A 26,708-nucleotide genomic window follows, 5' to 3' on the forward strand; every position below is an offset into this window, starting at 1 on the left:
AAAGTGCCAGTGTAGACCAGGCCTGAGTCTGTCTTTGACTGTTGTTCACGAAGCACCTTCTGCGTTCGAAAGGGATGCCTCGGCTGCTCTTCCGGTAGGGTGGGTGGCGCAGCAGGTCGCCAAGCAGGTGGGGAGACTGTTTGATCTTCCCTCAGCCTTTTACCCAGTGCTTTGGGCGTTGCCTGTGAAACTGATTTGGAGAAAGGAACAGTTGTGAGTAAGCATGGCTGTGGCATTTCCTCCCATACTAAAGGGACAGAACAGGCTGGGCAAGGAAGGAGACACTAGGGAGGTGTTGATTTCTTTGTAGCCCACAGATCACACTACCTTTGAATAATGAAATAAAACCTTTCCCTGTGCAGACAAATAATAATCTATTGTTCCAACCTGACCAAGAGCCTGCCTTAGCCAAACACAGGACACTGTTAGCTGGTTGGTTAAAATAACATATTCCAGAAACAGGCTGTTTTTTCACAGTGTGATCCTGAAGTGCATTCCCATTACAGGCACAAAAGTGATTTATGGAGCCTGCTGTTCCTGCCTGAGTGATAATGTCATGGTCTAGGGCCTAGCAAAGCACAGTCTTGCCCTGCAGTTCACATGCACCCTAGTAATCTGTCAACTCCAGGAGAAAGGGACTTGTATAGTAGAGTCTCCTGGATCCAGTAACCAGGAGTTTATGAGAGAGAACTTCTTCAGAATAACTGTGAGGTCTGATTATTATTAGTAACGTGTATCCGGATATTCAGGAAGTGACACTTCTCATCTTTCTGTCTAGGCTTTTACACTTCTCTCAGCACCATGGGGTCTGAATTATTATTATTATTTTATTTTATGTATTATTTGTATTACTGTAGAACCTCAGAGCCCTAGTCATGGACCAGGGTTCCATTGTGCGAGTTGCTTTACAAACATGGGACTCACTCAAGACTTCTGGCTGGGACAATGCTGAGTTACACAAATGCCCAACCCCCTCGAATTTAGTTGCAACCTTTTACTGCACTCTGCTCCTTTGCTAAATAACTGTGTTCTGTGGGTTTTTTTGCAGCTGATAACCTTTGATGCGGGAGGAGTGAGCGGCCACGCTAACCACATCGCCCTTTACACAGCTCTAAGGTACAGTGATGTTGTACAGTCCATTGCACGCCTTGCCGAAATGCTATTTGAAACAGAGTGCATGTGGTGCCTATGCAAGTAAAAGATTAATACTAGAGCCAAGCACTGCCTGGACTTCACCGATTCACCTCAATCCCGACCTGCAGCACCCTCTGCTATTCCACTTGTGGGAACTGCCCAAAACTCTGCCAGTGCACTTGTGACCAGTGCACCCCTATCTGTTCTACTCCTGTGCTCTCCCAATATTTCTCCGCTAGTGCTCCTCACTGTGGGCTTGCAATCCCCCACTCTGCTGATCCTGTTCTGGGCCCCTTTGTATCTACACTTTCTGACTCCTAGCTTTGTGTTATGAATGCACTTTCACCAAAATGTGATGCACAACTCACGTCTCATGTGCACTGATGGATTTAGAAAAATGTTTGAATGGAAGAGACTCTGGCCCCTGAATTCCATCCCCTGCAGTCTAACAGGCCTGCATCTCTTTAACATCAGAGGGGTAGCCGTGTTAGTCTGTATCCACAAAAACAACGAAAAGTCCAGTGGCACCTTAAAGACTAACAGATTTATTTGGGCATAAGCTTTCGTGGGTAAAAAGAAGTGCATTTTTTCCCCAGGAAAGCTTATGCCCAAATAAATCTGTTAGTCTTTAAGGTGCCAACAGACTCCTTGTTGTTTTTGTTCTCTTTAACGTGTCTTCTCCCCAAATACAGAGTCACTCTCTGCTCTCATTCATTTAATCCAGCAGCTCCACAGCTACTGAGGGATTAAGTTTTATTTTTAGTGGCTGCTGCTGCTGCTTCTTTAATTTTTTTTGTGGGGCAGCCTGTCTCACAAAGGAACTAGAGCATGACCACATCACTCATGGTTTCTGTGCCCTGATGAGTTCTCTCACACACTGCTTTCAGACAGAGCTGCAGAGCATGTGCGGTGACCTTTCACACGCACTGATGTTCCTGCCTGCCGCTGTCCCCCATATGATTGTATGGGAAAAAAAGCAGCAAAGAGATCGAATTAACCCTCTCCCCTCCCTGTCTCTGTGTCAGCTAGTACCATGTATGGTACTTGCATTGGACTAACACAGTCAGCCTTTCAAACTGACTTGCAGGATCCCCCAGGCACTCTTGTAGATGAAAAAGGTAAATTGGGGTGCTATTCCAATTAATTAAATGATTTTGCACCCTGTTTGACCCTGTCACTTCTGCCTCATGCCCTCCAAAGGCAGGGGTGGAGTGGGCTGCATGACCAACCCCAGGATTCTCTCATATACCAGTCTCCTGACATACTGCTTTTGTGGCTGGTCCAGTTGCTGCTATTTCATATGTGTCCAAGCCCCAGATTTGTGGATAGCTATAAAATGTCAGGGCTTGTGGGGAGGATTTGTTTTTCTGCAAGAAATAAAAAGCATACATTAGCATTTTGCTTGAAATCCTCCTGTGGGGATTTTGAAGGCAGCCCCAAACCAACAGAAAAGAAACTTTTTTTTACAAAATTCTTTTCACCTAAGAATGAAGTGATGGACACAGTCCCTGTAATGGGCCCCACCCCATCATCTTCCCATGCCAGTGCTTTGGGATTCTTTGGAAGGAAGTCCGGGGAGAGTCCTCTCTTCTCCCCAGCATGCTCAAAGCTCCCATGTCCCAGGAACCCACTCTCTGGCCAAGAGGGGCTGGATGTTTCACCATGTCTCTGTCAGAAGAGGTGGCTCCAGAAATGTACCATGGTTCCTTGCCCGTTTGCAGAGCTCCAAGCCCCTAATGGCCCAGTGATTAAGCCACCTGCTTTATCCCAGTTTTTGGCTTTTAAATGAGTAAGTATGCGAGAGTCTGCTACTGAAAAGTTTCAGAGTAGCAGCCGTGTTAGTCTGTATTCGCAAAAAGAAAAGGAGGACTTGTGGCACCTTAGAGACTAACCAATTTATTTGAGCATAAGCTTTCGTGAGCTACAGCTCACTTCATCGGATGAAGTGAGCTGTAGCTTACGAAAGCTCATGCTCAGATAAATTGGTTAGTCTCTAAGGTGCCACAAGTCCTCCTTTTCTTTTTGCTACTGAAAAGTGTTAGTTTGACAGACCTGGAAGCTGAAATCCTTCCACAGAACAGGTACAGTCTGGACAGCAGCAGTGCAAGTTATCCCATTCTGCCCCCTGCACCAGCCTCTAAAGCATGTGAGGTTGAAGCTTCATCGCCCATTCGATCTGGGGAGACTGCCAAGAATGCTGGGGGGGGGGTGTGACATCTGTGGCTGATTTGAGACTCGCCAGACTCATTTTACACCCATGAAATGGCACTGATGGGCTTCGTTTTATAGCAGGATTTCTCCAACTGTGTTCTGTGGCTAACTGGTGGCCACAGAGCACTTGCTGGTGGTCCAGGAAGAGCTGGCTAGTCACGTAACAATGGTTACTCCCGAGAGAGACAGAGCAGTGGAAAGGAGAGATGAAAGGAAGATCAAAAGGAGAGAATGTGACTATTTTATTGCACTGAAGCCAGCTAACAATACATCTCTACTGTCCTCATACACCACCTCCTCCTCATAAGCTACTGCTGCAGTCACCACAGGGATGCTTTGGGATCGGAAATGGGAGGTGGTTCCAACCCATCATGAACAAGAGGGGAGGTGACCATGAGACAATCCCCTTTTAACATGAAGTTATTTAGCTTGTAAAAAGTTCATGGCATGGACTGTACACTACTCTGTTGTACTGTGCCCAGCACAATGGGTTCTCAGTTGGTCCCTACGCACAACGAGGGTAAACATGATTACTGATGAGGTGCATGCGATGGACAAGTTTGAGAACCCGTGTTTTAGAAGACGATGATTAGAAGCACTTTTGTTTTATAGAGCTGGGATTTTACACTGATGTCATGGATGGCATCGAGGTGATCTTGGTTTGCATGAGTCTCAGGGCATTTCCATTTTAAACAGACCCTCCTGCCTAGCGAATGTGTGTTTTGTTGGCTTACGATAAAATGGAACGTTCTGTACTGGGGTTTGCACACCCACTTCCTCTAGTGAAATCCATCTCTTCCCATTTAGAATATGAAAGAACAATCCCTTCGCTGCTTAGGCCAGAGCAAACTGAGCGGAAAATAGGAGCTGCTAATTTAACCACTGTGCATTATGTTGTTATAGCAACTGCATCCATAAAACTTATATCAACGAGGCCACGTAGAAAGCTACATCAAGGTATGATTAGTTGAGCAATTCTTGTCAATTCCATTCAGAAAAACGATCTAACTCCTCCAGTTTGCTTCCAAATGGCTGTAAACTCAGCGGCGGGTTCTAAATGAAGCCCTGTGGAGATGGTATTTGGGAGCTTAGTGTTTTATCATTTATGAGCTGATAATGATGCTGTTTGAGTGTCATTGATGCTTTGTTGTGGTTAAGTGCCCTGGCTTGAATCTTTCATGTGCTGTGTATGGCTGCCATGGGAGAGTTGATTTGTATTTGGGACATATGTACAAAAGAAAAATGTATTTGTTGTCCCATGTACATTGTACTGGGACATATTCAGATATGGGGTTTAATTGAATGCCAATTGCAAATAGGTAAAGAAAATGGCCAATATCCAGCCAAATCCTGAAGACCTCTGACAAAACTCCCTTTGAGGCTGAAGACTGCAGAATTTTCTTGACTTAGGAATTCCAGCTCATGCTTAGAGACACGATGTGCAAGGAGCAGGTTCCTCTTCAGATAATTAGGTGGATGATGATGGTATGTGGCACCCACTGCTCCCTTTGTCTTGGACGTCTTCCCACACTGATGGAGAGCTTGGGCCTGATTCTGATCTTACACCCGTTTTACACAACTGTGCCCCATTAATTTCAATGGCATTACTCCTGATTTCACCATGTAAGTGAAAACATAATGTAGCCCTATGTTTTCCCATGTCACCCTCCTCCCCTTTCCTGGACGCCTCTTCACTCCATCCTGGAGAAGGATTTCCTGGGACGATTCATTTTGAGTGATTTAGTATCTGTCTGTGTTCTAGCTCCTATCTCAAGTGGTGATGAGACTTCCGAAGGAGGAACGGCTGAGGCCTGAACGTTTTCCTTCTGGTGCTGGGACCTCATGTTGCTGTCCCTCCTTGCAAGAGTCAAGGTTGTTCTGTATTGTACATGTTCCAGTGTTTTTTCTAGCCTCGTTTTACTAATTCCAGGGGATGGGGAGAATCAAGGAGGTTAGAAACAGGAGTGCCATCTAAGGTCCATGCAGCCCATCTCCATGGAGTCCGGGTAAAATGGTCTCCCACTATATGTTTTTCTAGTGCTCTGTTCAGTCTGGTGTTTGCGGTCTCAAATGATTGGGCTTCCACCACTTTCCTTGGAGAGTCAGCCCACAGCTATAATACATCACCTTGATTGCCAGCTTATAAATTCCCTTTCTGAATCTCGCCTCTTTCCTTCTTCCAGCCTTTTCCTCATTCTTTATTCTGACGAGGTTGTGCTGATGTCTCCCCCTGAGCTGAGAGCCACAAAAACAAACTGAGCAGAAGGCACCAAATTTGTTAGTACTCAGCAAAGCTATTTCCTTGGTAACAGTGACCATGCTTAAACAAAATAATAGATCCCTCTGGGAATAGCCTCCCCCAGATCGTTAAGATTTTAGCAGTTTGTTCATGTAGTTGATTGAAGCTGTAACCTTTCCACACTCCACCCCCACACAGTATGGAGGCGAAAGCAGTGTGAGCGATGAAGCAGCTCCGTCATTTGTGAACTGGAAGATCCCTGGGTCACCCCTTCTCCAGATTACTTTGAAGTGGCGAGGCCCCATCCTTTGTTGCTGAAATATGAATGAGCGTAGATTGTATGAATGTTTTAAACTGTATTTTGCCTACACAGTGCGGTTCTGGGTGCAGGGGAAATGCAGCTGGCCAGTCCAGTTAGGGTGGGGGAGGTATTTCAGATTGTAAACATTCAACATCTGGCAAATCTCTCGCTGTATGTAACATCCCTGGGACTCCTAGGAGACTGGCTGCTCTTCCTGCTCCACATCTATTTCATCAGATTAATTGGGCAGATTAGGGGACAGGAACCTAAATGGAGCCCCAGCTGCGCCTTGCATTCCCTGCTATGCTCCTGCAAACTGTATTTCCTCAGTATGCCTTAGCAGATAGCCTAGTGAATACAGTGTGGGGTTTTATGTTCCCCACAGTGGGACCTTCTTAGAGTGAAGTCATGGATTTCATGGAACAATTTCTCTCTGAGCAGAGTGTCACCAACACAGCAATCTACCCACTGGGACTTTGACTGTGCTTCCCTCTCAGTGGAGTTTCCTGCTCTTTAAATTCCCTGTGAGCTAAACCCTAAAATCCTCACTCGCTTTTTACTCACGCCTTATTGACTTTAGTGGAAGTTGCTTGTGCTCAGGGCCACTCAGGAGCTGGCTCATACACTTCACTGGGAGGAGTATTGACTGAATAAAAATAAGGACCTCAGGATTTGGCCCAATGGAAACTTTGCTTAAACAGTGAGGTCCTAATATTGCAAATACCTGAGCACCTATGATGTGCCAAGGGCCCTCAATTCCCATTGATTTTAAGGGGAGCTGAGGCTGCAGGTCCCTTAGGAATCTCAGGAATCTTTAATGCAGAGAGATTTCTTGGGTTCCCTGCAGGACTTCAGAGACTCTTTGAATCCTTTGCTGCAGGGATCCTGCTTTTCCTCCTCCTTCCCCTAGAAGGGGATATGGAAGGTGCCCTGTCTTGGAACTTGCCACTAGCATAACAAAGAAGCACAGCCAGGAATTCCCTGTTGCTTGTAAATGGCTATAAATCGGGTTGGGGCGTTTTGGTGTTCAGTGGATGAGTTTCAACTACTTCCGTCTGTGGTTGCTTTCACTGCAGCATCACTTCAAAATAATAATAATAATAAAAATCTCTCAGGAAACAATCCATGGAAAAAGCTCCCGAAGGAGCCCATTTGTATCTTTTCTTGTCATGACCTCATGCCAGACTCTTACATTTCACCCAAACCACAGCACGTCCAGTATGTAAAACAACATTCCCAAAATGGCAACAGCGAAGAGCTGCAACCTCTCCCCTACTTGGAAGTGTTCCCTGGAGAGAGCTGCAGAAGGGGCGTGGAAGGGAGCTAGAAGATTGATTTGCGAGAGGAATATTTGTTAGTATATAGGGGCTTGAGTGGGAGGTAGAGCTTTGCCTCACTCTCTCTCGCTTTCCCTGCAAGCACAGTTCATTCCCATCTATAGTCCTAAGAGGTATGAATGGATGAGCCTGTTGATTTCTCTGCAGCATTCCAACCATGTGGACCTTGCAGTAACATTGCACTGTACCTTGCTCAGCCAGTGCTGTAGTGTTGGCTCAGGATGGTGGTACTAAGGTCATCAGCAGAGCAGCTCTTCCAGATGAGAACAGAGAAGGGTTGCAGTACCAGCACTGAGGACCTTCCATGTTAAAACAGAACTTGAATTTCCAGTGGTGCTTTTTCCTCCTGAACCTTTGTGTGCACAAATCCCCTATTCTGCTATTGTCTTGAACCTTCCTTCCCTGCTGATTGTGCCGCTGCTCTTAACTGGGGCTTCTCCAGGCAGGCTCCTTGCCGCTATAGTTTGTGGCCAGTGATGATGATTGTTACTAGTCCACTCCTGGGGCAGCTCTTCTGTTTGTTACCTTAAGCATCCCTTTTGATGCCTTTTATTTCCAGGCAGTAAATATCCCGAATGTCACCCTGGTGGCAGAGCAGAAAGTCCATAAGAGCGGAGTCTGAATAGAGGTGGGTGACTGAAGAAGTATTACAAGGACTGTTTCCTAGACTGGAGGTAGCAAAGGCTGTCATGCGATGGATCTTAGGGCTCAAAACTTGAAAGCACTGCTGTGGGAGCGCTCCCGCGGCAGCGCTTTGAAGTGCGAGTGTGGTCGTGCGCCAGTGCTGGGAGAGAGCTCTCCCAGCGCTCCTGGTACTCCACCTCCACAAGGGGATTAGCTCCGAGGGCTGGGAGCGCGGCTCCCAATGCGGGGGCACTGTTTACAGTGGCGCTTTACAGTGCTGTAACTTGCTGCGCTCGGGGGGTGTTTTTTCACACCCCTGAGTGAGAAAGTTGCAGCATTGTGAAGTGCCAGTGTAGCCATAGCCTCTGGAGAAGGAAAGAAATGGAAGAATCTGTTTAGGGCATTAGTCTCCTGATCACTGCTTTTGAATACAGCCATGTCCTGCATTTCTGGCTTGACTTTTGCTTTGAATTGCTTTGTGTATTCATCACCCAGCGCTTCCTATTTTGTCTATGCCTGTATGGCTAATCCCTTTCCTCGAAACTAGCCAGTAACTAGAGATAATCATAGTTTGAAAATGACTAGAGGCACAATGCAGTTTACATACAATATACGTTTTGCCCAGGTTGATTTACACATGAAATGCACCAGTAAAAGACGATAACAATCTCTTTAAATATTACACAGGGTTAAATAACCTTTTTTTCACCCAAATGGTCCATTTTGTTTTTCCTTCAACAAGCACAAGCCTAGCTATGTAACTCCTGCTGCCATCTACTGGAAATGTGCAGGTCCAGCCACCAGCAGGCTGGGCCAAAATCAGTGGAGATGTAAATGGTGTTAAGTGTAAGCTGTTGTGAGTTACACACACAGGGGAAAGCAGAGTTGTAGCAGGAAAAACAGGAACGTTAAAGGGGAATGAGGCTAACCACCCTCCCACTCCTTCAGCATGTGACACCCACTCGGACTTATTGATGTAATTAACACCACTGTTTAGATCTCCACTGAACTGCGCCCCATCTGCTCTGTTTTCTAAAGACTTTTTTTCTTTTGAGAGGTCCTTCTGGGTTGGGATTGAGGCCCACTGTGGGGACAGCATGGGGGAAGCATGCCCTACCGTTGCCCATGCTGTCTCTGCGCTCTGTGGATAACTAGAGGATAACTGTCTCCCGGGCTCTCGATAGGGCACCTCTCCCCAGAATGAAGTCACTAAACCTGCAGACTCTGTCACTGAATGAAAAAGAGAGCAGCTACTCTGGGCAAGACCAGAACCAGTGTCTATTCACAAGCTGGTTCGAACAATGGAAACAGAAGTGGGTTCAAACACTTGCGCTTGTGGACAAAGTGACATGATTAGGTTAAATATGCAGAGCCCTGTTTACATGGGCTGGGGAAACCTGGCTAGCACTTCCCTAGCAAGTCCTCTGTTCAGCATGGCTTGCTAGAGGGGTGCTACTGCTGAGCCAGTGTCCCAGGCCACTAGAGACAGGACCCTAAAGAACAAGTGGTATTTGGTAGCTTCTTGCAGAGTTTCCTATATTGTAGCACTAGATGGTGAGAGCCAATTGGACATGGGTGAGGAGTGCTTATGCCCTGCCCCACCAGCCATCCAGCAATGAGGACAAGGAAAGTAGTGATGGATTAGGAGCAAAATCATTTGTGGGGAACCAAACCTGCTATCTTCCAGGGTCAGTGGGAGCTGGGACATCCAGTCTCTGCTCCAGAAAGCTTATTTTAGGGGCTGGCATTGTGAGTTTTCGTGTGTGTGTGTGATTTAGCCCTTAGTGCTTATACGTATTTAAAGAAGGATTCAAGTGGCCTCACTATATGTTCACCATAGTTTCTGTTTCAATTCACAGGTATCTGCACTCAGAGAGGAAGTTACCTGAAGGTACGTCACACATGTTTAAACAAAAGCATCAGTGACACTGCAGACATGACCTATCTATTGACTTGCATGTTATGTCCAAGTCCCCATTGGAATAATCCACCTCTTCTTTGCAATGCAAATGAAATCTATAGCTGAACTTCCTCTTTCATGCTTTTTCCTGAGCTCATGTTCCTGTACAGTCCCTTCTTCTGGGGCTGGGCATTAGCGTGACTCAGGCTGGTCTCCCACGGGAGTCGGGTTAGGTTCAAAGGCACCCTCTTCTCATCCTGTGTGTTTGTCCTGTCGGGATTGTGTGACACCAACTCTGCTTCTTGGCCTCTTGCTGTGTGCACATAGCTGCTGTTTGCAGGCCTCTGCCTTGCTCTCCAGTTCTTTTGATTTGTCTGTTTTTAGATATAATATTAGGCCTAGACATGAAGGTGAAAAGGGCTTTAGCAATGCAGTCAGATGAGGAACTCTAACTCAGTAACATTGTTGCTGAGAATGGTTTTATAGCCAAGTTTAAACGCAGTCCTAGCTATATTATCCTAGGTCAGGTTCCCTCACCAACGTGGGCAATATGAGAAGCATATATTAAAACTGTGCTATGGATACTATCTGGAGGAATGGTCCGTCATACTGTTTGGCTAGGAGGGGTCTCAGCAAGGCCCCTGTCCACACTGTGGGACAACAGTAGCCAAAGCAGAGGAGAGGAAGAGCAACATGCTTCCTAACCACCCTCCTTCTGATGCTTTTACTCCATGCTACCCAATCCCAGAGCAGATCCTCGGCCCTTATCTCTCCCCCACTCCTACCAGTGATCTGCTCTGGGAAGGAACTCTTGGAGGAGTCAGCTCTGCCCCCAGGCACAGAGATCCCCAACCAGTCCGGTCATCCCCACCCAGCATCCAAAAACCATCCACACTTTGCTGCTGTTACCCTAATCTCAAATCCTTTGTGGATGAGAATGGTTGTGTGTCATACAGATTTGTGTGTTATACAAGGATTTGAGTGTGTCATACAGAGTTGCTTTTGCTTCCCTAGTGATTAAAGGTTGAGGGTCATCCATGTGGTGGAGCAAGCGTGGGCCCAGAAGCCAGAATCTCCTACTCTTTTATCCTGACTCTGCCACTCTGTGGCCACAGTCAGGTCACGTCCCCTGGCTGTGCCTTGAGTGTCCCATCTGCGAATGGGAAGGTTCACACTGACCTCTCCCCATGGGGGATCTGGGGGGTTATGTCTGTGCAGCATTTTAAATGGGCAAAGAGCTGTGTGTGTACTGAGTATTGTCCAGAGATTGGGCACAGCATGAACAGCAGGGGTAGCTGCAAAGTGCTGGGAACAATGAAAAGCAAGTGCCTAGGTGTTACTGCCATGCTGCAAGGAGACAAATATGTCAGACCCCATCTGTGATGAACCCACTTCAACAGGCTAATGCAGTTTGACTAGGCTTGGTTTAAGCATTGTTTGGCCCTGCCCTCTCAGGCCAGAGAGACCATGTCTAAAACTGGTTCAGATAACCAGTGTAAGACCAGTATAGATGGCGCCTCAGTTTCTCTGGCAGCACCAGTGGGCTTCTGAAGATATGCATGAGGCTAACTGCTCTGATTACATCACATCTTACATGACCTACAAATGCCAAAGGAGTCGGGAGCTCCCATGTTGCTGCTTACATTAAGCCTTTCCAAATATAGTTCCAGTCTCATTGAAATTCCCGGTATTTATAATTCGATCTGGCAGGCATGCAGGGCCATGCATCAGAAGGGCTTAATGAAATGAGAGTGACGTCGGGGCCCGCCTAGGCTGTCTGGAGCACAGCTGAAAAGCATACTCAGCCCAAGGAAAGGGCCTGCTCCCTTGCCAGGAACTGGGAACTGTGTGCATTGAACCTGTGTAAGCCCATGTGATCAAAGAGCCCACAGGAAATGATTCTGCAAATAGTCTTTCACTGGCATTTTGGGTAGCGGTATGCAAATGAGTACCCCGAGCATCCCACTTTGCTTCCTAATTCCCATATTGAGTGTGGCCACAGCAGGAAGCTGAGTCCTCCCGGCCAGCTCTGAGCAAGCAGTCCTGATTCAAGAGCTGGGGACAGCTGGTTTACACACATCCACGGTACATCCACCTCCTGGCTATAACCAGCTCCCAGCCAGAAGAGCCAGTGCACTAACATCTAGCAAAAGCAATGTAAGCCCCCTGTCATAGATAGCTCTGTAAGAGCCTACGTCATTCCAGGCAGACTTGTTGCATACGTTTGTTGAAACAGAAAGCCAAGCTGACTGGGCTTCAGAACTCCAGCAGCTGATCCGCTAGCTAGAGAGGTCACACTAGCCTGGCCAATTGGTAAAGCAGCTGACTAACAATCTTAAATCTATCATGGGGTCACAGTCACAACCGTCTCCTCCACAGGTCTTCGCCTGAGGGTGTCATAGGAGCAAGCCCATCAATAGCACCACTTGGACATTCCCTTTCTTTTACCCTGGCTGGCAGGAAGGGCTTTGAATCTCTGAGCCCTTCCCATCTGTAGCTGGACTGTACATTCCCTACCAGCTTCGTTTCATCTCTTCTTCTCAGTCAAAGTGATCTCTGCTGGTGGTGCCTCATGACCCTGGTCGTATTGCTAATGCAAACAACTCCTTTATTTAAGGTTTAAATTGTGGCTGCCTAAGCTGTTCCCACTCTGTGCATAGAGGACTTCAGCCTGTGGGGCAGTAAATTGGCACCTTTCACTAAATTCACTTGCAGTGATTTTGCTTTCCAGTAGCAATGTAGTGAGCCTTCCCAGCTGCTAGGGATCGGGAAGCAAAGGGCAATGTGCTTGCAGATGAATTAGTATTTCTTAGAAAAAGATGATTAGGGAATGGGGGAGCAGCCCAGGCTTCACAGTCCATCAGTGTTTAAGCCTAGGACAGGCCATCCCTCTCTTCCCAACTTTGCACCTAGGAGCTCCGGAGGCTCTGCCAAGGCTTGTAAACAGTGATCCAGGAAAGGAAAAGGCCCATTGCACTATGTTTGCTTTTTGTACACCCCATTGGAAAGGGCTGAGATGCAAACAGGTGGCTGATGGAAATGTGGAATGCCAGGGCAAGGGAATCCATTTCAGTGGCTCTCCTCTGCTCTTCCACACAGCAGGGCATGATCCAGACCTCTTCAGCTGGAGTTACCCAGCAAGCAGATTTCTACACTTGAGCAGCCCAGAGGGTCTCCGTCCACATCCCCTACTGACTGAACACAAAATGGATCTGACAGGCCAGGCTTTCATGGGTCTCCTTAACTGTGACTGCAGAATGGGTGGGCACTGCTGGTTTGCACACACACAATGGATGTGCCTGCAAATTTTCAGGGGCACTTAAGAACGGTCAACAAGCCCTGGAGTTAAAGAACAGCAAAATAATTCACTTCTTGGAAACAAGAAATTGACTTTCTTGGAGGTAAATGAACGGAAGCCACTTTCCACACCACCAAGTCACTTCAGTCTGTACCACTGTCCCCCCTCGCTGGGAGCCACCTTCGCAGCATTGAGCTGAATACGCTCAGCAGCCTGAAAGGATTACACACCTTCCATGTTGATGGCAATGACCAGGGAGATGAGCCAGAAGTTAAACTCGGGTCTGAAATGAGGTTTGGGCTTTATTGTCAGGTCCAGGAGAAAAGCCTGAGCCCCTGCCCCCTATTCTCACCCTGTGTTTCTCCTGCACCACAGAGGGTCTTTGGTGCAAGGGAAGGGGAGTGGTACAAAGTATCCCTGGCACACAGGTTTCAGGGCTTCTGGTGTCCAATACGTGGCCTAGTTATAAGCAGCCTGGTAGGACAACAGGCCCCTCCACCCTTCTCCAACCACCTGCTGCAGGGAAGGCACAGTGACCTTTAACAGGCCAGTGTTCCACTGAATTGCTGCCTCTTCAACAGGAATGGATCAGGTACATGGTACAGCTCTGACATGACGAATGTGCTGAAGGCTTCTGAGCTTGCTGCCATCTGGTAAATTGGAGCACTAGCTTGTATATGATGGTTGCTTTCTTCCAGTTACAGTTATCATTGGAGAGCGCCATCTGCTGGAAACGTCTCTTTATGACCTGGCTGTTTTTCTAATGTCAATATTAACTATTTATCACCTTCTGGACAATATTTACTCTGGCTTATCTGCTAACATCAGACTTCCTCTGTCAGGTCAGAGCCTGCAGCAATGTGAACTGATGTGACACTTCTGTGAAAACTCCAGATCACATACCTTGTGTCACTCTCTATTCTAGCACATTGGGTCAGGATGGAAACCTGCTGTTGCCCTCTGACCCTCTAGCCCTGCCCACTTGCAGATGCAGAAAGTAATGCTGAAAGCTATCTCAGCTCTGTCAAGCCTGCCAGTGACTAACCCCTCAGGAACAAGTCAGCTGCAAACCCTTCCAGAAAGAAGACTGGGAGAGGTTAGTGCTGATCTCGTTAGATTGTATTGGCCAAGCTTTGGTCATAATCAGGCAAAAATCATCTAATAAGCAGGGACTAATGCAAAAGCAGGAACAATTATGATTTTTGTCTTTGGGAGTGGAAAAGGAAATAGAGAAGGTGGGGAAAATCCCTTCACCTTTCTTTTGGAGGGAGGAAGAGGAATTGAGGGGCCTGGAGGCAGTGCTGGAAGGAGGGGTTTCCAGAAAACCTACAGTGTTCTTTCACTGATGGCCCCTGATGAAATAAGAGCAAAGTTAGAAAGTGGGTTGGTGCCACTCCTAGGAATAGGCGAGGGGCAAGCATATGCTCCGACTTATTTGTGAGGCTGGAGAAAGTTGGAGGTCTTGCCCTGTCTCCATTCTTTGTTCCTCGGCCCAGAATATTCCACAGCTTCCTTCTAAATGTCTTTATCAGCATGCTGCTCCCCTCATTCTACACCTCAGAGACCTCTGTGTGGCTTCTCCCCCGCCTCTCTCCAGGAATTCCACAGATAGCTCGCTCAGGGTATGAACAAGGGTTCTTGCTTTCTCACCCTGGACCTGAGCCACTTTTGCACTAGAATGACGGGTTTTAGTGAAACTAACTTGTGCTTGATCCTATGAAATCAGTGGGAGTGAGACTGTTCTGCACCCCTAGCACCAGGCCCTTAGTAAGTAATAAGTGTCTGTCTAGAGAACTCACAGCACAAAGGCAGCACCCCAAGCTGCCAGCTACTTGGTGGGCACAGAATGAGGAATGCACATTGCCTAGGGACTTTTAGGAGGGTCTCTCTTCTCTCCTTGTCTTGGAGTCAGTCAAACCTCAGCTAACTTCTTCCCTCAGAGAACAGTGAGCCACTCCTGGATTTCAGCATCATGTCCCATTTGTCTGAGAACAATCAACTTGCTTCATGTTCACTTTGTGATCCTTGTGCCCTGTGAGAACATAATGACAACGGAGAAGGACCTCAGTCCCCAGCTGAAGCTGTATTAGATGTGTGATCTTGGGTTCTCCTGGAGTTAAAATGATACAGACGTTGTGACAGTTCAGGCCTCCCTTTGCACCCTCCCTTCAGAGTTTCATTCAGATTGCAGGGGCATGCTGCAGTGCATCTGATTGCGGAGCCTACTATGTCTATACAATGTGACTCTGTTCTCATCGGTCAAACTCCAAGTAGTGCCTAAAATAAGGAGCATAATTACTTCAGCTTCTGAAGTGTCAGGAAATCTCAAGGCACTTTCCCAAAGAGCTACATTTCCTTAATGGGACCATCAGCTGAGCTCATCAATAAATACAGTTTAGCCATGAAAGAAATTTAGTAATTAACTTTTGAGTTCAAAGGTTTCTTAGAAACAGGGGAAAGAAATGAACCATAGCTGAATCTGTTCTGCATGCTCCTTTCAACCCCTGCATGACAAACATCCCGGTGATGGGTTTTGAGCTCCTGTTAACATGTAATCAGCTGCCTGTGTTAATATCTCCTGCAGTCATTCCTGGACACTGAAAACACTCGTTTCTGTAGCAAAGCATGTTGAAAATTGGAATAGAAGGACAGTCAAATGAGCTTGTTTAACTACCTTCAAATGATACAGTGTTGGCATTCGAAGGGCCTTCCCATGCATTTCAATGGGAACAGGACTGGGCTCAAATAAGTTCAGAAATAATTGAGATTGTAATAAAAAGGCATCCACCCTTTAAACCCAGGTTTTCTTCTTGGGAATCCAAGTTTGCTGTCAGCAGAATAGCTAAGAAGCAAACAGAATTGAATAGAGATTCACATGACACAAAAGTAGGTTCTGACAGAATTTGGACTCCTGGTGGGCTGTCATACAGGAGGCTGGGGGCTTTGCCTACCCTCATGATGCTGTGAGCTTGTAATCATCTTGTTGTCTTGCATGCTTTCTCCTGTTGCTCTGTTCAGGGTGCCGGGTCCTTACGCTCAAGTCAGTAAACCTCCTCCGGAAGTACATCTCCATCCTGGATGTCCCCATTAGCTGCCTCCAGTCCCAGGATGTTCTCTTTATACTAACAAAGGAGGAGTCTGAACAAGCCAAGGTGAGATGCATTGTTCCTGCCCAGTCTGTTTGATCATTTCAGAATCGTTGTGAGGGCTTCAACCAAAAGTGCCTCATGCATGTAGAACTTAAAAATATGTATACTGCACATGGAGTGTAATTGTCACATTTCAAACAGTCTTTGATTTATGAAGCATCAGTGGATTTGCTTTTAGGACTATTTACTTGTCAAGACAAATTGCTTTGTACGCCGTTCAGATGGTGGGATTGGGCAGCTCTTAGACCCTGGGTGGCCAGAGTGCACGCTTATATTTGATACAGTGATGTGGACTGTAGAGACCACAGTTCCCAGCATGCAGTATTCTATCGTGATCTGCCCTCTGCGTTATATGACTACTTGTGGCAGCAGGCTCTTAGCAAGTTGCCCTGTCTTTTGGGCAAACTTTGGGTTATGCTGCTGTGTGTGATCGCTATACATTCTTGTCAAGAAACGTCTAATCACCATATGATTAGAGCTCCCTCCACAGTATATTAAAGTAAACATTACAGAGCAAACAGTGCTGCTAATCTACAAGTAACACCCACAGCGCTGTCACAGTTGTGAGGGTAGTAACAGAAAGTTCCAAGTACAAAAATTCCTCTGATATTTCAAGCCACAGTGGCTAGAACCTTGAATCTGACCTTCCTACTGACACTTACTTTCCAAGTGGCCTCTCATAAATACATGAAATGGGCCACAACTAGCAACATCTGGTCATATGCAACCACTTGAAAATATCCCCAGTGATTCCAGTATAGCATTGTTTGAGTTTAGTCAGAATCCCACCGCTGCTAAGCTGTGTTTGTGCTGGTCCTTTGGTGGGTCTCTGAAGACAGGTTTCACTGTAAATCTAGTAGTGAACTTTACAGAAAGCCCTGAAAGCTGTCTTCCGAATGGGTTTGGAAGGTCTAATGCTTTCTCACATATTTTTATCTTTCTAGAGAGCCATGCGGTGCCATCACAGCCAGCTTCTCTGGTTCCGCCACACCTATATCCTGTTCTCACGCTTTATGGTGATCAATTCACTTTGCCTTCTGTAAAGGGAAGGAGAATCATACACACTTCCAGGGGGGTATTGAGAGACCAGAGAAGGGAGACAAAGAAAAGAGAGGCTCTGCTTGACCAAGCACTGTTGAAAGCTCTTGCTTCTTTATTGTCTCAAGAAGAGGACAGAATTCCACCTTCTGTGTGCCCTGCAGCCTTTCAGATTGCAGAAACATACTGTATTTACATCCTTCTAGGTGTCCTTTGCCTGACAGCCTGGGAGATGCCTGGGTTCAAACAATTACTGAACTCCCATTGTAATAGCTTAAATGGTCTTAGAACTACCAGCAAATCAGATTGATCTGAGTCTAATTACTAGGGAAGTAGAATTTTGGAGGTGTTTAGGATACAGCATGTACTTTATGTGCTTTTACAGTGGGTGTCCCCAGGGAGACCAGGCCCAGATCACCACCTGGTGATTCCTGCTTTTTACCCATTTCCCTCTGCTGTAAAGATCAAGCACCAGGAGTGATTTGTCCAAGGATACACATTGTCCCTTGGGGTTTGAACCAGGATCCTCACAGCCCTCAGGCTGTAACACTGAACCACCCAGGACTGCCTGTCAGTCAGCCAGTTCCTGCTGATGGAGGGCTGGTTTCTTGACTTTAAAATGCCAAAACTTTAGGAATAAAATATTAAAAATTATACAGACTAATATAATTGCACTGAACTCTTATTGTTCTTTCCATCTCGACCCTCCCAGCCACCCTGTGGTGCGAGCTTTACTCTGCTGGACTGTACCTCGTGAAACACTAGTATTTATTCCTGCTTCCAAACAAAGTCTTTGAGATCCGCTGAACCTAAGCTGTTTTTTACCAGGATGTGCAGGGTGTACAAATGAAGGTACAAGTGAGAGGACGCCAGCCAGTCCTTTGACAGAATAAATATATAGAAATAAAAATTCCAGATGCACCATTTGAAAAGCTGCCCCCTTCCTCTTAGCTGCCAGGAGGAAGTGCTGGGTTCTGGGTTTTGCAGCCCACAGATTCAGCAGGTAAGTGACAGAGAGGCCAATTTTCAAATATTTATTTGTAATTTTTAAGTCTACACAGAGATTTTAGTAATAATTGGACTCTTAAAGGAGAACTTTCACACCGGAGCAAACTAAATAATACTCAGCATTTACACAGCACTTTGCACTCATCATTGAGTTATTCCTCACCACACCTGTGGGAGATAGGGATGTAAATACTATAAACCCCAGTGTAAAGATGGCATAAGCAGCTTGCCCAAGGATACAGAGCAAGTCATTGCACTGCCAGGATCAGAGCCCAAATTCCTGGCTCCTAATTCCTTACTCAAATCACAACACCCTCCCAAACATAGCTATTAAAAAGATACTAGGGCAGAACTGTACTCTCAGTACTTAAGCACACAGCTAGGGTTGCCAACTTTCTAACTGCACAAAACCGAACACCCCGGTCCCCTCCCCTGCCCCACCCCACCCCCACTCACTCCATCCCCCCTCCCTCCATCGCTTGCTCTCCCCCATTCTCACTCACTTTCACTGGGCTGGGGCATGGGGTTGGGGTGTGGGAGGAGGGTGAGGGTGAGGGCTCTGGCTGGGGATGTGGGCTCTGGGGTGGGGCTGGGAATGAGGAGTTTGGGGTGTGGGAGAGGGCTCCGAGCTGGAGCAGGGGGTTGGAGTGCGGGGGTGGGTGGGTGAGGACTCTGGCTGGGGGTGCAGGCTTTGGGGTGGGGCTGAGGATGAAGGGTTTGGGGTGCAGGAGGGGGCTCCAGGCTGTGGAGTGCAGGAGGGGATGCGGGCTCCAGCTGGGGCTGTGGGCTCTGGGGTAGGTCTGGGGATGAGGGGTTTGGGGAGCAGAAGGGGGCTCAGGGCTGTGGCATGGTGTTGAGGGGGTACAGGAGGGAGTTTGGGTGCAGGAGGGGACTCCAGGCTGGGGCAGGGAGTTCAGGGTGCTGAGTCCTGGCAGCACTTACCATGGCTCCCAGGAAGCAGCTGCCAGGTCCCTGCATCCCCTCGGTGCATAGGCAGCCAGGGAGGTTCCACGTGCTGCCCTTGCGCCCGCACCCGCACCCCCCATTGCATTAACTTCAATGGCACTACTCTTGTGTTGAAAGTTAAACACATACGAAGAACTTGCTCAATTGGAGCCTGTTATGCCAGCATCAGCCTAGTATAGCTCTAAATCCAGAGTAACGTCAGTGAAATCAATGGAGAGACCAGTGTAACAGAGCAGAATTGGGAGACGTTATTTCACGTAGTACAGTTGTGTAAACCAGGGGTTCTCAACCTTTCTCTTTCTGAGGCCCTCCCAGCAAGCATGCTATGAAAACGCCACGGCCCACCTGGGCCACAACAACTGGTTTTCTGCATATAAAAGCCAGGGCCGGCATTAAGGGGTAGCAAGCAGGGTAACGGCCTGGGGCCCCATGCCACAAGGTGCCCTGTGAAGCTAAGTTGCTCAGGCTTCTGCTTCATCCCTGGGTGGCAGGGCTCAGGGCCCCGGGCTTCAGCCCTGCATAGCAGGGCTTAGACTTTCTGCCCTGGGCCCCAGTGAGTCTAACACTGGTCCTGCTTGGCAGAACCCCTGAAACCTACTCATGGTCCCCAGGGGGCCCCGGACCACTGGTTGAGAACCACTGGTGTAAACCAGATCATAACGCAACTGGGATGTGTCTATACTAGCCAAAGACAAGATGGTAGAATCTTGCAACAGATGTAAGAACCTTGTTCTAACGAATGTGATTTGAACTCTGCTGCAGATAGGGGCAGTGTCAGAATAAGGCAAAGAGGAAAAATCCCAGCTGTTGGGTAGGTTATGGAACTGGTGTGGTCTGACAACTGAATATAAAATGAAAGGAGGGAAAAAAACAGGCAGCACAGAAAGATTTATTTAAAAAAACAAAAAAGATATACTTCCTGAACAGCTTGGCACAGGGGAGCTTGAACGAAGAGGTTACATGATGGCCTGCCAATGGCAGTGCTCCAAGCTGAGCACTTTGGTGCAGAGGCTGTATCATAGTTTCGACATGCTCCTGATGGTCTTATGTTCCTTCATGGCCTTCTCCCACTCTTTGCCATTTATCTCCTCCACAATGGTGCTGCGCATGGTGCCCTCATCCAGGCAGTGGGGGGCTATTCCTGGAGAAGAGGGGGAAATACAGAGAGAAACTCTCCCTTTGAAGCCAAGGAGAGCTAGTCTCTCAGTTTCATGGGCAGTGAATCTCAGAGGGTGGTGATGGTGTCGATACAGCTGCAGCAGGTGAGAAACCGTAGATGGCCAGTGGCCCATTGGTCACAGTTAAGACTTACACAATAAGGAGCTGCTACTGAAAGTTGCAGCTTCAGATGTTCAGTACTTTAGAAACAAGCTGTATGATGCACAGTTATTGTGCTACTGCTCTTGGCAGAGTGCTAATGGTCATCATGGTCAGTATACAAGTGCAGCGGGGGGTGAATTTGTGTTGCCATATGTCTACCAGGTTTCTTCCCTGTTCTGTTTACCTACCGTAACCATCTGGGTTAGAACGAGGAGTGTAAAAGCTCTGCACACCACAGGTCTTACAGAATGTGTGCTGGGCGCAGTGCGTGTTGAAGGTGTACGTTGTTATGTTATCAGCACCCTAGGCAAAAAAATACATGATGAAGGTTTGCCAAGTACCCAGAAATGGGTCATTTTTTGTCACTTACATTCCACAGACTTGTAATTAATAAATGTAAAATTGCAGGCACAAGAACAGAAGCCTAATTAAGACTAGTCTAAAATATCACCCGCTATGTCTTTATGTGAGTTAGAGTTAAGAATACTGCATGCATGCTATTTTGTTCCATATATTTATCTCCTTCCCCTACCCTCTGTGCTTTATTTTCACATACACCCTTCTGCCAGACAAGCCTAACAATTGCCATGGCTTTACTTTCTGACCACTGAAATGCAGTCACTGAACTCTCTCTATTACAGCAGGTCTATTACAAAGTGCTTAGTTTTTTTTAAATGCTCCAAAGTAAACATAATTGGGGCTTTTCCTGCCAGAAGCAGTGGACAAATTTCTGTGTTTATCTGAGACCATCCAACTTTAAAAGAAAATCAAATTATATGATGCTAGAAGCTGAGAAAAATTAATCTAAAAGCTACAGTCCTCAGAAAACTTGGAATCCAAGAGCCTAACCTGGAATACGCCCTTGTAACAATTAAAATGTAAAAGAGTTAAGCCTGTAATCAAAATTTAAAAATCAAGTTAAGGAAGTCTGAAGCTGATCTAAAATAGAGGCAGAATGCTTTAGAGCAGTGTGCTTGGACCTAATCCACAGCCCAATAAGTCAAGCCTCACACTGATTGCAATGGGCTTTGGCTCAGGTCCTTAGCCCATTAGGAGTATGAGTGTGACAGTAATGCTCTTTATTGTCGTCAGTGTAACATGGACTTAGCATATTTACCTGGTGGCACTGCCACTCCTGGGGTGTACATACATCCCTGCCTCATCTTTTGAAGAGGTATATTCACTTTTCAAACATGGAACTTCCCATTCTGAGACACGTTAACATACACATACAGCCAGGCTCCTAGGATCCAAATGGATTTTTCGTGTCTCCAAACACATCTCCTCAGACAGACACAGACAAATTTATGATACAAAGCTGACCACCATCTGAATCTTTCAGAATCAAATATCTTGACAGGTACCCATACCCACTGCACTCATAAACCCTAACCTACCTTCAGCAGCTTGAAGTGTGAAGCCGGGACAATGAAGTGTCTGTTCTGTTTCTTTGTGCAAATACTGCAACTGTACAAGGGGGAAGAAAAAGAAAAAAACCATGACTATTCTATAGGCAGTTATAACCTGCACTGTAACAATCGTATCTAGCCTAAAGCTCTCAACAAGTTAGATTTCACTGAAAACTATAATTATTTTTACCTGGTTGTCATCAGGGTGGATATTAGAGAGACAAGAGATTCAATAGAAGTTGGTCCAATAAAAGATATGACCTCACCCACGTCGTCTCTCGAATATCCTGGGACCAACACAGCTACAACAACATTGCAGACATCAGGTTTGATGACAGGAGTGGACAGACTGCAACTATGGCGTATGTATTTGTGTGTGCATGCATTCAGTCTAGAGACTTACGTTTCCCTGTAATATGGAAAGTAAGCTTATCAAAGCTGAGAGCTATATAACTGTCTTCTCTCCACAATACAACTCTCAGTGGATAGATCAATGCTAAACTGTGGCCTTGAGAAATCCATGTAAAGTTTGCCAACTTAATCCAAATGCTACCAATATTAATTACTTTGCAAACCAGGGAAACAGATTTGTAGTGACATCTGAGCTAGAAAGAAACTAATTCTGAGTCTGTGGAAAGACCATGCTGAAATTAGACTATTTTATAGGGCTTCAATATATATCCCTCACCACATGTTGGCAGTAATGTGTTCTCCGTTTGATAAGAGAATGCCAGGAAAGGATCAAACCCCATGACCTTGTGAGATCTGTTGGAAAGCATTTTGTTTTGATGATGTATAAAATGCAGGTCCTGAGCATTTCTGGTTGTTAAAACCTTGACAGTTTTTTTACAAGCACAAGTATGAATCATGAAACTGTAGCTGAATTCCAATGTAAGTTGTTGCACTCTGCTTACCTATATTTCCCTCTGCAGACCCATATGGAGCTAGTATTCTGCACTCCTTGTTGTGCAGAATCCTGTTAAACATCTGCCATGTTTTACTCCAGATATGGCTACATTTTAGTAGTGGGGTAAGTGGTTCCTGTATGTATAGGAGTTTGTAAAATTCTGTATATATGTAAGATATTGTTGTTAATAATACTAAATATAACACTTTGCATGTGTTTAGAACCTTCCATTCATGGATCTCATTAAATTTATTTAGCTTCACAGCATCCCTGCAAGATATCCAAGTATTACTGTCTTCATTGTGTGGCTGAGGAAACTGAGGCATAGATATAGTAACTTTTCAGGATCACAGGGGAAGTCTGTATAATTATTAACTGTAGTAGTTGTAGACTGTATAATAATAATCATCACATCTTACCAAATTGTAATGAGCAAGTCACTTTGATCTGCATTTCCACTTCATAAAGGACATTTAATATTTTCCGCATATAGAGCACTTGAAGTCAATGGAATTTCTCATCTGGATTTAATTGGACCTTGTATTAGGGTCATAGCTAGTATTCCACAAAGTTTAAAAACGGGGTATTTCTTTGACTTTTTTTATGTCTACTGTTTCTGGCCTATGAGAGGCAGATCTCATCCTCAACAATCTGCTAAAATTGCCTGTAATCACACACCTAGTAGCGATCTCAGTAAGGATCCCTGTAACCCCAACGCTGCTACAGTCTCCCTGTTCTCAGCTGCTTTCCAAGCACTTGTTATCTCCCTGACAACTGCAGCTTTTGCCACAGCCTCACCGCTTCAGCTAGGGCATAAAGAAAACACGAAGTTGTCACTGTGCTGCCCAGAGAGTAGAAGTGCACAGCACCTTCCTTTCTCTGCCAGTCAGCACATTGTGCACTTGCAAAACCAGCACCTGAAATCAACAGTACTGACCTACTCAGCTGGGGCTGCACCCTACAGGAAATAAGTTAGACATCGGTCCTGCTACTATACCAACTTCCCATGGATTTCTGTTTGGTAAACACTTTGAGATCTTTGGATGGGAAGTGCTAGAGAAGGGCAAAATATTTGGTTATTCAGATTTGGGGATGGCAAAATAAATAAATAAAAAACACCCACTTGCAGTCAAAAATGTGCAGATCTGTTGATGCCCAAACCTCGAAGCGGATAGCTCTGCAGTGACAGCCTCCTGTGTGCTTCACCAGGCCTTTGTACTCACTGGATGGAGAAAAGGCACATGCACACAAAAAGAGAGGATTTGTGATCAGACATTTCTAGTTGGCCAAGGAAGCACTGAGATTTCGTAGTGTCCAAGTCAGCTCTACCGGAATCATTATCCATTCAGATTACTTAGCAATGGGGGCCAAACTGAAGCAGACCCACCTTCCCCCAAACACATGTCCAAATTCTGACCTCAGTTACAGTAGTGTAAATCTAGAGTAACCCATAGAATTCAGTCAAATTATGTAAGGATTACACCAGTGAAATTAAGACTAGAATTTTCCCATGTTCCCACCAATTTTGCTCCAGGCTGATGTTCATTCTAGATAGAAAGCATCACTAACTTGCTTCCATTTTAGAAGCTGGAAACAGAGACGATAAGTAGGATTTAATTAGTTTAAAACATTTTAATACGTTTTTGAAGTCTCCCAGCTGCACTCACAGACTCAAGGAGCCTCTGCTTTGTGTATTTCTTTCACTCCCTTAGGACTTTGCCATGGTAACGTAGCTAAATCAACATGCTAGGTCAGACACAAAGATACGAAGTCCCTTGCTTTTCATATTATCAATTGCATGTACTGACAGTTTGTTCAAATTTATTAATGGGAATACCAAAAAGATAACTATTACACACATGTTCAGATGGGACGGCAGGATTAGAATATGAGCTTGGTAGATGTGTCACTGTAAACAACAGAAAAGAACAGGATAAAAGGATTTTTACTTCCCTTTCATGTGAGGTCCCTGAAACATGAACAGATTAAGAGTAACAGCCCACAGATTCCATGGGAAGAAAATAAACTCTGTGGCTCCACAGAAGCCAGTGTTTATCATTGTGAAAATGCTGACAAGAGGAATATTACACTGAATAATCATATAGACAGGCTTCAAGTACAGCAACTGTGGCACTTATGGGGCAGAGATTCTGGGCTGAGAAACTGCCGAAATACAAAAGAAAGTCTTTTTGAAGATAATTAAGTAGTCTGACTAAATCCCACGCTGTACTTGGCCCCTAAATCTGAATCCAAAGCAGAGATATGTGTCCAGTCAGAGCTGCTGTATGTCTAGCCATTACCACTTTTCTGGATGTGATTATAAGATGTGTGCAATGAACCTCCCACATTATTACCAAAATCAACACCTAGATATTAAATTGATAAGCATTTTAGAAACACTTAGATAAATCTAAATGTAAGAGGTCTGGATAACACTGCCTGGTAACACTTATTTGCATTGCCATTAAGAATCAAAAGAAAGGTGGCTGGGTGAGCCTTCCAAAACCATGTTTTTGGAAGGCTTAGCCTCCATGTATTGGCTTGCTTATTGAGCAAGAAAAAGTTTGCTGTTAATTTCCCATAAAATCCACATTTTACTCTACACATGGATTCACGGAAGTCATTTATGTGGCTAAAGCAATAAGTGAAGGAAAAACTGTGGAAGGCCCTACTGTCATTCTCTCTCTCCAAACCCAGAGAAGCATGGTTTGTAGATGTATGACCCTTCTGACCCCATTAATTATTAACCAGGCACTTATCAGACCACATTGATAAAGGTCCACAGGGAGCACTAGCCTGGCTCGAATCAGCATTTCTAATGAGGGTTTGTATAGTTACATTAGTTACATTAATGTCCTTTGTCTAAAAGTACCTAATTGTAGGTTTATACCAAACACAGAATGCAAAGATGGAGAGAAGGTCTATCAGGGCATCAGTCATGTGGGTTACACTCACCTGAGCCCAAGGGGGAGCAGCCCCCTTCAAAGCCACAGGGTAGATGAGGTCTAGGGGAGAAAAATATACTGTCCTAACTCCAGCTCTAACAATCCTGGGCCCGCTCCCATTGACTTCAGAGGGAGCGGGTCAAAAACGTACAGATGGGCCACACAAAGTAACGCAAATAAAATAATCTGCACAACCACATTGTTGGCTGCCGAGAGATCCTTGGGCGTGAGAGATCCCTGTCCAAAGCGATGCTGCACTCAGAGAGGCCCCTACCCCGGAGGCCAGGAGGGAAGATTTAAAGAAATGTAGGTGGGACCCAAGCAGTATGCAAACCTGCACCATCCGAACTGCAACGTGCACCAGCCCTTCAACGGCAGCAGCACGCCGCAGTGACAGGATAAGCTCGCCGGGGGGAGGGTCGTTTCTGCCCGCCCCAGAGCGAATTGGAGAGACGCTGCCCTGCCTCGGTGGGAAGAGCTTAGTGCCTGGGGACTCCCGCGTCCCCCTCCTTCTACTCACAAGGTGTCCAGCAGGAGTCTGGCTGCCTCCTCGCAAGTCAGGCGTTGCCTCTCCTGAAACTTTACCCAGCGCTCCCTCTGCGCCCCCAGATCGAACCGGCGGAACTCCGGGGGAGGCAGCGGCGGCTCCCCTGGCCGCTCCCGGAGAGCCGCAGGCTTCTTGCCTACCCACGTGCTCTCTTTTCCCCGGAGGGAGCGGGCGGCAGCAGCCGGAGACGCTGCGGCTGGGCTTCTCCCCCGAGATTTCCGTGCAGAGCCTGCCTTGGTTTTCCCCATGCTCCTGGCCCTGCACCCCCGTAACCACAGAGCTTGCGGCTGGGCCCCTCTCCCTTGGGGCCTTTTGCTCCGTTGTTGTGATCTGGAGTTTTGGTGCAAAGGGACACTCTGGAGCTGCTGCTTCAGA

At 46.3% G+C, this 26,708-nt stretch overlaps 2 protein-coding genes across 5 annotated transcripts in view; one reads left to right on the plus strand and one right to left on the minus strand.

Annotated features, from left to right (window-relative positions):
* PIGL (phosphatidylinositol glycan anchor biosynthesis class L) overlaps positions 1–23,337 on the plus strand; it is an 89,644-nt gene extending 66,307 nt beyond the window's left edge. Inside the window, exons 4-8 of one of the 3 annotated variants that reach the window (XR_012642190.1) lie at positions 1,049–1,116; positions 9,706–9,737; positions 16,063–16,196; positions 18,060–18,234; positions 22,139–23,337. Coding sequence is in view for 2 of the 3 variants with exons in the window: in XM_074974268.1 (XP_074830369.1) it covers positions 1,049–1,116; positions 9,706–9,737; positions 16,063–16,196; positions 17,138–17,236 (333 nt within the window). In the remaining variant the exon portion in view is untranslated. The other 2 variants (XM_074974269.1, XM_074974268.1) reach the window with 2 other exon arrangements.
* Positions 1–26,708, minus strand: CENPV (centromere protein V). Of its 2 annotated transcripts, XR_012642191.1 has the most exons (6): positions 26,307–26,708; positions 23,965–24,063; positions 21,923–21,992; positions 20,714–20,828; positions 20,122–20,346; positions 1–190 (listed from the first exon to the last, which is right to left on the minus strand). XR_012642191.1 is itself a non-coding variant. In XM_074974270.1 (5 exons), the coding sequence occupies exons 1-5, from the start codon at positions 26,579–26,581 to the stop codon at positions 20,222–20,224; spliced, it is 684 nt and encodes a 227-aa protein (XP_074830371.1). In that variant the 5' UTR covers positions 26,582–26,708; the 3' UTR covers positions 19,963–20,221. The 2 variants fall into 2 exon arrangements, 1 of the variants encoding a protein (XP_074830371.1); XM_074974270.1 differs by lacking the exon at positions 1–190 and having other exon boundaries at positions 19,963–20,346.

Source organism: Natator depressus, chromosome 17, assembly GCF_965152275.1.
Source record: "Natator depressus isolate rNatDep1 chromosome 17, rNatDep2.hap1, whole genome shotgun sequence".
Taxonomy (NCBI): domain Eukaryota; kingdom Metazoa; phylum Chordata; order Testudines; family Cheloniidae; genus Natator; species Natator depressus.

Coding starts and splice junctions, on each gene's coding strand:
- CENPV (XM_074974270.1), bottom strand. CDS start 26,581: ATGGGGAAAACCAAGGCAGGCTCTGCACGGAAATCTCGGGGGAGAAGC. Junction 20,829..21,922: donor CACACTTCAAGCTGCTGAAG/GTAGGTTAGGGT, acceptor TTTTTTGCCTAG/GGTGCTGATAACATAACAAC. Junction 20,347..20,713: donor TTCTAACCCAGATGGTTACG/GTAGGTAAACAG, acceptor CCTCTTCTCCAG/GAATAGCCCCCCACTGCCTG.